Raw genomic sequence first — 13,352 nt, forward strand, 5'->3', positions numbered from 1 at the left:
AGGAACCATGGACAGAAGGTTCTGGTTATAAAAGGATGGCTTCTTGAGAAGAACAGTCACCTGCAGGAAGGAAGGGTACAAAGGAAAGGTACTGTCTGCTGACAGGAGGGGCTCCGAAGTAACTGTTTAGCGTATAAAATGCTTAGACTGAAACAGTCAGAAAAAAAGCCAATTACTTAGGAAAGTTGTTTTCCAAACCGAGGCAGCTACTGGAACACACTGAATAGCTCTAAGCCAGGCCTGGACACTACAGCTTTTCCCTCTTTCCTTCTGCTGTAGAAAAACCTCTCATGCAGTGAATATTATCCCAGAATCCCTTGAAATTCAATACTAAATTATAAAATGCTGCGATTTTAAAATTTAATAATAAAAAAAATACTAGCCTGAAGAGCTTGGAACTCTGCCAACTGAAATAACATAAGGAAATCAGCAAGTGTTTCCATTTGTTAAAAGATATTTCTTCTTGCTTAAGCAGCACTGATAATTTTGTCCCTTTGGTTTTCTTGTTCATTTGCAGCCATAAACTTCTACCCAAAAGAACTGTACCCAAGCCACCAAACTATCTAATACCATGATGGATTAAAGTGTCTTTAGGAGCTGGAGTTTTAGTTACTGTAATTACTTTTAATTAAACACTAATGTTCTCTCTAGAGAGTTTTACCCAGAGAGAATGATGCTTAACATCTCAAAGAGAAGATAAATTACTGAATGGCAGAGTTAAGACAAGATTCATTAAATGGGACCTCTTTCAAAGAGGCTTCCCTTCAGCATATATAAGTTTGGTAGCAAAATAATAAGATAGTGTCTGTCCTCTAATAAATAAAAGAGGAATTTGTATCTGTACTACACTGAACAATTCTCACCATGAAAATAGGATTTAAACTAAAATCCTATTTTAGAATGCAGAGAAATCAGGGAAGACGGGGGAGTATAAATAACTCTCTTAGAGTGACTCTCAAAATTGCTCTTTAAGGATAAGTATCACAAAAATCCACCCAGGCTGATTTTAGGCTCTGCGAGATTACTAAGAACTAACATGAAGTTATTTCAATCTATTCCAAACCACCACCACATGATCCAGTTTCTGATGCACCGCTAATTCTTTGTATAGCTCCCCCTTCATGGTAAGTTCTCAGAAGAACATGAAAAAAATTAATTCAATAAACACTTTATCGTATATCCACTAGATGCTAGGTAGGCACTGTCCCACTAGCCAGAAACAAGAAAACACCAATTTAAGGACTTACTCTGGTTTATTATCAACTCTCTGATCAACTTTGAAAGCCAGGTTTTAATACTTAACGCGAAGGTCTGGACTCCAGAGTATTCATTTATGATCACTGCCATAACAGGATTTTTTGGATTTATATGGGTTTTTGTTTTTTTGTTTTTGGGTGGTTTTTTTTGTTTGTTTGTTTTTTTGTTTTTTGTTTTTTGTTTTTTGTTTTTTGGTTTATCTGCAGTGGTAATCCAATCATTTGGGTTGTTTACCTTCATTAGCCTCTGGCCTTGAATTCTTGATATACGCAGAGAATTTGGCAAAGATGTCCATTCCAGCAGTATTTGATTCTGGGTGTTTTGGTGAAAGCTTCAAGTACCTAGGGGGGAAAAGTGAAAATGAATTCTAGATCCTCCAAAGATACATCAGTTAAGTTCTCTCCATCAACAAGCCATTGTGCTAGCAATTACTAGACATCTTTTAACAGTTTTTACTCTGAGAAATGCCATCATCTGTTTTCTATATATTTTTAAGATTTGTTTTTCCCTTAGGAAACAAAGCTCTGCACAGTGTTTTTGTTCGCATATTAATATTCTTGGCAACCTTAGGGCATCTGCACTCTACCTCATTTTTATAAATTAGGATGCTGGGGAAACAGTCTACTTGTTCAGAGGCATGTGCCAAACCAATGAGTATCTTAGAGAACTCTAGAGCAGCACAGTCCAAAAGAACTTTTTGTAATGATGGAAATATTCTGTATCTGAATTTCCAATATGGTAGCCGTTAGTGATTTGTAGCTATTTGAATATGAATTTAAATGAACATGTGTTATATAAGGTTAAAAATTCACTCCCTTCATTGAGCTAGCCACATTTCAACTATGAGTTTTCTCAAGACAGAAATGCCAATCAGATTCTTGGTATGTGCCAGGAATAGGTGCTGAACCCCCCGTGCTGTAGGACCAGAGAACCCTGACAGCAGGGAAAAGCAGGCATCTTGGTCATGCACAGTAGTTTAAAGACAAAAACAGCAGGAAGCAGATCACTGATTTCAAAACACATTTGGGATTTTCCAGAACCTCCCAAATATTAGATATGGTAAGGGTGGTACTGAGCAACAGAACAATAAGATGTTGGGAATTTTGCTAACGAGTGCTCTGTTCTGTTGTTACAGTTTATCTACTTTGAAAACAAAACTCATGACCCACAGCTTTTTTTTCAACCACACAAATGTAAACTTTACATATTTAAATTCCAAACACACTGGATTCAGTATATATATACCTTTCTCAAATGGGAAAATACATGTAAAAAGGCTCAGCTCCTCCTTGTCCCTTTAGCAGAGCTACACCCACTGGGAGTCAGCTCCATTGGAATTTAGACCGTTAGCACCGTTTTAGGGAAGATTCATCTACTCCAAGGCCCTGTAAAATTCCATGGGAAGATGGGCTTGGGGCAGTTAAGACACTGGAAAAACAATCTTACATTAAACTAGTAATTTAGATTTCTTCATATATTTTAGGGTGCTGTCTTGTCACTTTTTTAAAATAAAAAAAAATGAAGGTGAGGTATTTTTAGGAAGATTCAGTTCAGTTGCAAGCTGTAGTTTCTGGTTAGCTTTTTTTATTCATTATTTTTACATACGCAATTCTGAATTCAAGGAAAGATATATCTAAAAAACTGGACATAGGACTACATTGAGGAGATTATAAAATATAAAGTATTTACATGCTCAATTTATCGTCCCTTTTAATATCTCTCCATTTTTAAACTTAAAAGATTTCTCTTGTGAACAAAAATTTTTATACAACAAATTTTTCACTGAATTATAGTAAATGAATTTCATGAGTATATTATATATACTATACTAATTATATATATTATATATCACGTATATTATATACATATACATATATATATATATTTCCCGCCCCCTTCCCCTCCTTAACTATGGAAAAACTTATCCTCTGTTCTCTTTTTTTTTCCCCTACCTGGGCTAAAAAAGTTAATTCCAGGTTCAACATTCCTGAATTTCCCTTAACTATAAAAACAACCAGCCTCCAGTTTAAATGTTTTTACTGCCTATAATACAGTAACTTCATTGACTCATTCCAAACAAGAAACAGCACAAGGAACCTAAGTGCCTCTTCAATACATCTAGGTCTTCCTCTAGCCAAGTTTCCAAAATTCTTTTCTCCAACCACTATTTAGTTGTACCTATTGTTTCTAATGAATAAGTCTTGAAGACAGGCTTAAACTACAGATCATTTATGTATCTGTTGTTTACATATATTCATTTATTCTAATTATTAAAAGTCTACTTTGTGTCAGGCATTATACTAAGTGCAGGGTTGTAATGATAAGCATATAGAAGCATATTTACTAAAGATCTGTTTTAATGAACAGGTAAGAATGAAGAAGGATTTGCAATCAGCATACCCTTATTCATCTGAAAACAAATGCTATTTACAATTCTTTTTTAAAAAAACAAACACCACTGTTCTCTAGAGCAGATTAAACATGCCCTATTCTTCTCCAAGACAAACCATTTAAGTTTATACTATTAATTTAATGCATACAATACTAAAGCTATAAGAGACCATTCGCTTCAAACTCTCATTTTGCTTGAAAGGAAATTATATTCCAGAAAGCTTACATACTTGGGACTCCAAGGTCTTTAGTTAAAGGTATCATCAAACTAAAACTCAGGTTTCCTGTCCCCAAGTCAGGCTGCCCTGCCCCCCAGTGCTGTTTTAGTTTTAGTTTTACTACAGATCAGGTTCTCTGAAAGATAAATCAAATTCTAAACCAAGAGGTCCTAAATCAGTTGCCAGCTTATTTTACGTTCCCCCCAAACAAGGAATTTGGTAATTCATCAGTATTCACTTTCCCAAATAGCTTGATAAAGAAAAACTTTTCAATGACTGAGAACCTCGTTTCAACATTTAACAAAAGGCAGGCAAATAATTAATAAAAGGCTATTGGCCAACAATACCATGGGCATAAGCATTCAGGGCATGCAAGCTTTCAGGTCCATCCTTTATTCTGTATTACATCATAGACTATTAACAGTAAGACTAGCTAAGAATATTTCCATCCTTTTAGGAAAGATCTCAGACATTTTCTTTCTCATGCGAATTTAAGGATAAAGTCTGATTATACAAGCCATTCAGTTATCCGTGTAAATTCAACTTTCATTATATTTCTCACTTAAAAAATAAAAAAAGGTTTACTAACATATTTATAGGGCTCTTCTCCAAAACTGTCTAACTTCCTCTACCCTTTTATCCTTTCATCAGTTAAGTTAGTCACACAACACTGTCTGCTTCAGTTTAACATTCAAGTTTCAAAGCTTTTTTGACAGCTTTTTGGGAGAACACCTGGATGGCTTAGCGGTTGAGCATCTGCCTTTGGCTCACGGCATGATCCGAGGGTCCTAGGATTGAGTACCACATCGGGCTTACTGCATGGAACCTGCTTCTCCCTCTGCCTGTGTCTTTGCCTCTCTCTCTCTCTCTGTCTCTCTTGTGAATAAATAAATAAAATCTTAAAAAAAAAAAAAAAAAAGGAAAGCAAGCAAGCAAGCTTTTTTGAGTAAAGTACTTCCTACACTCCAGCAAAGGGAACTAAATATATGTTTATAAATACTGTTCCCAGAGGAAAATAAAGCTTTTTCTATGTATGCTAGTTACACAGACCCGCAAAAGCTCCTTGCTTTTAAGCTCTTCACTAATCTCTAGAGTCTGAACAACTCTAGAGCAAGTAGTTGCCCATGTTTATCTTTGTCATGATTGAATCGGAAGTGCTCACACAAAAACACTCTGTTCTCAGGGTAATCAAATGCCAAAAACATGTTATTAGAAATGCTAGATTCTCATGTGCCAGCTTGTGCAACTCCTCTGCCTTCTCTCTTTAGTCGATCTAAAAACAAGAAGGCTCTCAATCAGAGTATGAGGAGGATCAGCAGTAGTTAAGGACCCGAATACCTCCTTGTCCTCAAGGGGGAAAAGCAGAGAGCCAGGATGGTCCCCGAATGTCCTAGAACACAGGAAAGAGAAAGCGATGCTCATCGTGGTCCTGGAAAGACCTTTGTCCTACTCCTCCCTAGAAACAATTCCGCATGACAGAGAGAGACTCTGCTGTCCATCAGCAGAGTCACATCAGGGGCTGCAGGGCCCAGTAAGGGGAAGGCACTCCCAATCTAAACACGCCGTTCCACTGCACAGAAATAAAAACTCATCAGGGGGCATCTGGGTAGGGCCAGAACAACGGTTAAATGTCCAACTCTTGATTTCGGCTCAGGTCGTGATCTCAAGCCTCTCCTCAGGCTCTGCGCTCATGAGACTCTCTCTCTCCTCTGTCCCTCCCCTCCACCTCTATGCACACATGGGCATGTACTCTCTCTCTTTTTTAAAAAATAAATAAATATTCATCAGAAGTTAAGCCTCACCTATTTCTTAAAGAGGATTCATTAAATTTAAGTTTGACAGCCACTTTCAGTCCCATGTGCTCCTCACAGAACACTATCTTTGACTTCTTTCCTGCCTTTCCTCCAAGCTTGAGCTAGCTTGCAATTTTACACTCGCTAAAGCACAATCCCAATTAAAGACTTACATTTCACCTCTCTTGGAAAAGTCAAACTCAACAAAATAAAAAAGAGAAAAATGGGAAGGGGAAAATAGAAGAAACAGGAGTTTTTGAAGTCTTACAGGCCTGGTTCTGAAGTATGCCAGCTCTGCCACCAGTAACTGTAAAACTAGGACACTCTACTTAGATTCCTCGTCTTCAGTTTCTCCATAGTCTTTGAGAAGAGAGAGATAATCCACACAATAATCCACAATGCACAGTTCATGGCACATAATTCGCACTTGAATGTTAGTTAATAACAGCAGAGGCACCAGCAACATCAAAAATACTCCCTTCTAGAAATGAAGTAAAATTTTAAAACTTTAGAAACTCTCTTCAGAATATAAACAACATAAAAGCAAGGAAAATAATAGAAATAGGGGATGGAGATTAAAGAGTACACTTAGCATGATTAAATGATTTTTTTTTTTTAAAAAAGGGAAAATACTCTTAGGGAGAATTTAGCACATTGTGAACACTTTAGAATAGAAAGATCTCGAAGTTTTGAATTAAATTATTTAAACTGAAAGAAAGGACCATCTCTGGTTAGAATATCTCTATGAATATGCTCAAACAAAATCAAGCTGAAATTTCTATATATAAAAAGCAAAGTGAAAACATTTATCTTGGGGGTGCCTGACTGGCTCAGTGGGTGGAGCATCCAACTCTTGCTCTCAGGGTTCTCAGGTTTCTAAGTTTGAGCCCCACTGTGGGTTTAGAAATTTAAAAAGAAGAAGAAAGAAAATGCTTATTTTCAAGGTCCGATTCAAAAAGCTATGATATGTCTTACAGAGCACTGGTTGCCAAGAAACCAGAATATTTTGATATTAGTTCCACCGTTATCTTAATGTCCATTACCTCTGAGAAAAATAGCAAGAAGGAATAATTACCATTGTTGTTCATACAGTTGAAGAAAGCCTGGAGTGCTCATCATTCCTTCATGTCCCTTTTTGTTAATTAAAGCTTAATCCAAGTGTTACATCTTTTTTTAGCCTTTCCTGATTCCACTCACTTTCCTTCACCACTGCCACCACCACTTCTCCACCCATACTGGATTGCGCTTTCCGAGGGTAGGAATTAGGTCTTATTCACTACTGTATTCCTAAGGCTTTAACTGCCTAGTAAAATAAATGAATGAGTGAATTCTGAGTAACTAATTATTTTAGAACCCTCTGACCCAATAATCCCATTCCTGGGAAATTTTTCTGGATATGGACAGTAAAAATCAAAGCAACTAGCAAAAAAAAAAAACTCTGACCCAATAATCCCATTCCTGGGAAATTTTTCTGGATATGGACAGTAAAAATCAAAGCAACTAGCAAAAAAGACTTGGGCCAGAAGAAAAATATTTCAGTTTTCAGGATAATAAAACTGGAAAAGCCTTAAAAAAATCCATAATGCATTGAACCTATGCCAAGATTACCATCTGATACAAAACTGCACATTTGCAATTCAGGTAACTGTCATTACAGTCCATTACACACTTCACATTATAGGAAATAGTTGAGTACTTGAAAATCATTAACCATGTGGACTAATGTGCAGGAGGACCTGGGAATCTAGAACTTCAAAGAAATATATAAATAAAAACTAAATCCCAGGGACACAGTCTAAAAAGTCATTTCCCCTGGGTGACAGTTTCAGATAGTTACCTTTAAAATGGTCTAATAAGAAATACCCCAGCAACCTGCACCACACTCTTGCTTAGACGTCCTGGCTAGGTTCAGTGTGAACCTGTCTTTCCCCATCTCTTCTCCCTAAACTTCTCTCTCAGTCTGGGGCCAATACTCCTCAAATAACCAGTCTTTCCTAACCCATCTCCCATGTCCTAAACCTATTTTCAATGTATACTCTATAGCTTAATCACATTCCTACCTAGACTTATTGGCCTAGCCAGAAGCCAGTTCTGACATCTGTGTAGTATTAATTATAACGAATGAAGCCCTAGTCACTGCAACTTAATTCTGTAAAAATTTAACTTCAGTACCATCCAAAGGATCTCTAAGGGTCAGAAAAGATCAAGCTTTACAGAGATGGCAGTATTTCCATGCATATCTTCTTTGATACTCACTTGGGAGGGCATAAGACTTCTTCGAGAAATTCTTCAATCTTATTTACATCCGTTTTGACTTCATTGTTGAAAGTTATAAATGGTGGGTGGGTCCCAGGAGCCAAGTTCTGCAGGTCTGCAGGCTTCCTGTTAGGCAAAACAGTCAAAATTGGGTCATTTTTATTCTGGAAAGGCAACAATACTTGAAGTACTCAGAGTGGTTCTAAATGTTTAAGTATATAAAAATGAATAAGAAATGGGGGCTCCATGGGTGGCTCAGTCAGTTAAGCATCCAACTCCTGATTTTGGTTCAGGTTATGATCTCACAGTCATGAGATCCAGCCCTGGGTCAGGCTCCGTGCTGGGTGTGGAACCTGCTTAAGATTCTCTCGCTTCCTCTGCCCTTCCCAAATCATGCTTGCTCACTCTCCTCTCTCTCTCTCTCAAAAATAAAGAAGGAAAGAAAGAAAGAACTCTAGCATCAACTTATTGTGTAAAGATGAGTAAACCATAACGCCTCTAGGTCTTTTCTTTGTAAAATAAGGAAGAAGAGCAGCTGATTTTTACAGTCCTTTCCAACTGTGAGATTCCAAATTCAACTGCATCAATTTTCATTTTCCTAGAAGTCCACACTCAACAAGGAAAAATATCACCAAATGACTTTAGTATATAAAAGACAGCATAACCAGAGTTAAGATAGAAAGTGAATAGTGAATAAGAAAGGCTCAAAATACATACTAGATAAGAATTTTGTCCAAATTCATTAAAAAGCCATTAACAAGTCAAACAGATAGGAGTCCAAAGAAATGGATATATAACGAATAAAATAAGTGAATACATGGGACAATGTAAAAAAAACAATTACCAAAGAAATTCAAGAGTAAACTATGATGACATTTCCCTATTAATTAGGAAAAATTGAAAATACACAGAATCCTGATAAAGATGGTGATACTGGAAACTTACAACTACTAATAGCAAGGAATGCTGGTACCACTCTATTCAAAAGCAAAATGGCTCACCCAAGCCTACCTGTGAATCCTAGGATCAATAATAATTATCATATAGTATGTGTATCCTAATGATAAAATACAAAGCATATATCACATCTATGAAGTATTCTTACCAAAAAAGTTGAACCTGAATCCAGAATCAAGCCTCTTAGGACAGCTGCTCTCAAAGTATGATCTAGGTGACCCTTTCACCAGCTGATCTATGAGGTCAAAACGATTCTTATAACACTAATATATCATTTATTTTTTCCATCTCATTCTCTTATGCCTATATAGTAGAGTTTTCCACAGGCTACTTATTGTGTGGTATCACAAAGTGATTTATACAGAAACAGACATGAGAATCTATCTTCTTTTAAGGCAAACATTAGAGATGTACAAAAATGTAAAACAATGCCACTCTTCTAATTTTGTTTTGGAAAATACAGTTTTAATGAAAACATATTTTGTGATAACAAATAATAGGTTCCTGATTATTCTAATTAGTAAATATTTTTAAAATTTCACAGCTTCAATTTCTAATACAGTAAAGTACATAGATATAACCCACATAACTGAAGCTCTTTGAGGTCCTCAATAATTTAAGAGTATAGATGAGTTCTGAGACCAAAAAGTTCATTTACAGGAAACATGAGGAGTCGCAGAACAAAATTAAATGATACCATAAAGAAGCAATCAGCCAAATACAGAATTTGGGACACTGTACAGTTCAACAGAATAGATTTCTACCAGTCAATGGCATGAGGGGAAAAAGCCACAAATGGGGGTTGGAAGAGACTGTTACAGATTAAGAAAAATTTAAGAGACATAACAACCAAATACAATGAACAGAATTTATATGGATCCTGATTTGAACAAACCAGCCAAAGAAAAAAGATATTTTGGAGATAACCAGGAAGACAGGATCATAAGCTGGGACTAGACGTGATAATGGCAGTATGATTGGTTAAGAAAATGTCCATATCGTTTGGAAATGTGTTGAAATGACAAGATTCAAGGGATTTGCTTTAAAAATATGGGGGGGGGGGGGGGAGAAAAGAAGAATAAAAGGGACAAAGCAAATGGATAAAGCCTCAATAACTGAGTTGAAGCTAGGGGAAGTTTATTCTATTTCTATGTTTGAAAACTTTCATAATTAAAAAGATAAACTTTAAAAAACTTTTTAAAAAGCACTACAATATATTGCTTCAAAGAACTTCCCCCCACCTATTATTATTGCCCTTTCTTCCCTAACACAAATGCACAGAATTTGAACAAGGATATCTTTAAGTGTATCATGAAGGTGAACGACTTTGTTATTGAAAAGAATTTTTACAAAAAGAGTGTACCTCCAAAATCTATACTAATCCCAGCTTATCAATTTTCCTTGGTCTTATACATATATTCCTTCCCTGTCCTTCTCCCTTTTTTCTCCCTCCACCCCACTGAAGTTTGGAAAGTGCTTCATCTATGACTACATTCCAAAAATACAAAGATTGACTTTATCCAATTAGTCTAAAATTTCTAACTCCGAGCTCTCCCTCCCCGCATCCATCCAAGCTCTAGAGCCCATCTCCCTCCCAAGCCAAAGAAAAACAAGACATGTTTTCAATCAACATGTCTCAGTGGTTGAACCATCTGCGTTTGGCTCAGTTCATGATCCCGGGATCCTGGGATGGAGTCCCGCATCGGGCTCTCCCTGAAGGAAGCCTGCATCTCCCTCTGCCTATGTCTCTGCCTCTTTCTGTGTCTCTCCTGAATAAATAAATAAAATCTTTAAAAAAAAAAAACAAAACACAAAACCTAAGCTGGAAAAGAGGTCTTTTAAGATTTTTTTTTAATTTTTTTATTTATTTATGATCGTCACAGAGAGAGAGAGAGAGGCAGAGACACAGGCAGAGGGAGAAGCAGGCTCCATGCACCGGGAGCCCGACGTGGGATTCGATCCCGGGTCTCCAGGATCGCGCCCTGGGCCAAAGGCAGGCGCCAAACCGCTGCGCCACCCAGGGATCCCTGGAAAAGAGGTCTTTTAAAAGCCAAAATCTTTGTTCAAAATCTTTAAAAGCCAAATTTCATGTTCAATTCTGATTCATTTCCTGAACATACTTTGGTCTGAGAAGGTAAAGTTGAGCACACAATGATTGGCATACATAAAAGCTGAGTAAGTCTCCCAGATCCACGTTTATTTAAATAGTGACGTATGCCTGTGAGACTCCTGGAATTCACAAAGTACTTAACTCCAGGTCAGAACTAGTCAGTTTCTGGGTTTTATTTTTTTGGTTTGTTTGGTTACTCCTTTTTCCTCCTCACCCTGACCACCTGTTCTTTGATCACTAACAGGTCCAGCAGATCCCAGACCATGTCATCTTTGGTCTTCAGGTCCCCCTCACAGCCTAACTCAACAGTCACAGATGTTCCCAGGTACACTATATTTCCTCTTCAACTCACGAAGGCCTTATACATAACCAAGGGTCCAAACCCCTAACAGCTCAGGATGTACAAATTTGGTTTCTAATTGTAAGTTTAAAAAAGGCGGGGGGAGCATCTGGGTGGCTCAGTAGGTTAATCATCCAACTCTTGGTTTTGGCTCAGGTCATGACTTGGGGTCATGGGATTGAGCCTTGTGTCAGGGTCTGTGGTAGGAGACAAGTCTGCTGGATATTCTCTCTCTCCCTGCCCTTCCTGCACCACTCTCCACCTCCCGTTTTCTCTCTCTCAAATCTTTAAAAAAAAAAAAAAAAAAAAAAGGACTTTTCTCATTCCAAAATTATAAAATATATCCACTGACACTTTTATGGCTAGCAGTTCATTAACGCCTAAATGTAAGGTAATAATAACATTCATCTGCGTGTTTTACACATAATTTTTTCATGAACAGGGTAGAGTTAGATAGAAGGGAAGAAAGGGATAGATGCTTTACAATAACCCATGGGAGGAGGCCAGCAAAATAAGTAACAGCTGTTATTTCTATAACAAATTATGACAGCTTTTAGCTCTCCAAATAAAAATATTAATTAGCGGAAGGATAAAGTTAGCATGGCAGAGAAGAAAGAACCAAAGACTGAATAAAAAGGACTTGGTTAAAGTCCCAAGTTGGATAGTTCTGCTATCCACTAGTTATGTGACTAAGGAAACCACAAACTCTGGATTTCCTGCTCTGTTCTGCGATATAAGACTTGTTTTGCCTGTGAAGTTCAAGGCATGTAAAATTGAGCTAAGCCAAAGTATGCAAATGAGATCCATGCCTGCTTTCAGTATCATATTAACATAGCATTATGCAGGAGATGAGCCTGGCCATTTTAAACTCTACTTGTGTCTGATGGTTCCAAACTGGTTATCTAGCATTAACTGACTGGTAGTAAGAAATATGATTAAAAGAGGCTTATAAGTAAAGTGAAACCAGACATGAGATTACCAATTTTCTGCTAATATTAGTAATTAGTGAACAGTCCATTTTGTTTCTGCTTAAAGGCTATATCGATTTTCAAAAAAACAAGGGTGATAACTGTATTTTCTAGGATTAAGTGTTGAGATGAAGGGCAATCATGTTAGGTCCTTACTCCAAGTGAAAATGTTTTCCAGAAGAAACTTAGATGCATCTGAATGGATTATCAGACTTCAAAATAACTGTTCAAGTTGCAAGCAACGAGGTGACTACAACGAGCTTCTAGCTGTATCAAGTCGTCAACCGAGCAGAATCTCACCTGGCACTCCAAGGCCTCAGGTGTTGTGTTTAACCCACAAAAGCTCATTTTACAGACGCTGCACAGAAACTTAACATTTCAGAAAGTGCAGTATGACAGAAATGAAACCGAGTAGATAGGCAATGGCTACAAATCTCAGGACATCTTTGGTTATTTCATAAACGATTCATGCAAACTCATTTCCCTAAGTAACATCTAGAAAAAGCAAAGTGCATAGAATTCATGCCATGAGATAAGAGCACAAATACTCTTCAGCGTTTGGGGGTTTTCTTATTTTTAATGTTACTTATCTAAGAAGTCTTTTTTTTTTTTTTCTGTCAGAGTAGATGAAAAAAAATTATTCTGTTCTCTCCCAGTTTGCTTCTCATTGAAGGAAACAAAGAGAAACAAACACAAGAGACAGGGAGAGGATGCCTAGAAGGAACCTCAAGGGACCTAATACTTTAAGCAACTTAAGTGGCTTAACTTCAATTAAAGTTTAATTCAGTACACTTGCAACAATTGGAGAACACTGGGCAGGTGGCTCAGCTCCAGCTGCTTCTTATAAAATGAGTATAGTCCAGCTATAGCGCACTGGAGCTGGTTCTTAAAGACGACCTATCTTGTAACTAGCTAAATGGAGAAGAAAATACTAAGTATGTAGAACTTATATATATATATTTTAAAGAGTTTACTTATTTATTTGAGAGTGTGTGTGTTCATGCATGCATATAGGAGCAGGGTTGGCGGGAGGGAGGGAGAGAGAATCTGCTGAGTGCAGAG

General features: G+C 37.1%; 1 protein-coding gene across 1 annotated transcript in view; it reads right to left on the reverse strand.

Moving 5' to 3' along the window:
• The window catches only part of CLIC4 (chloride intracellular channel 4), a 70,639-nt gene that overhangs the window by 14,914 nt on the left and 42,373 nt on the right, over positions 1-13,352 (reverse strand). Inside the window, exons 3-4 of the mRNA XM_072750717.1 lie at positions 7,916-8,041; positions 1,492-1,598 (exon numbers count right to left, since the gene is read on the reverse strand). Of these exons, the coding sequence (XP_072606818.1) occupies positions 1,492-1,598; positions 7,916-8,041 (233 nt within the window). The remainder of the gene's footprint in view (positions 1-1,491; positions 1,599-7,915; positions 8,042-13,352) is intronic.

Source organism: Vulpes vulpes, chromosome 2 (genome assembly GCF_048418805.1).
Source record: "Vulpes vulpes isolate BD-2025 chromosome 2, VulVul3, whole genome shotgun sequence".
Taxonomy (NCBI): Eukaryota; Metazoa; Chordata; class Mammalia; order Carnivora; family Canidae; genus Vulpes; species Vulpes vulpes.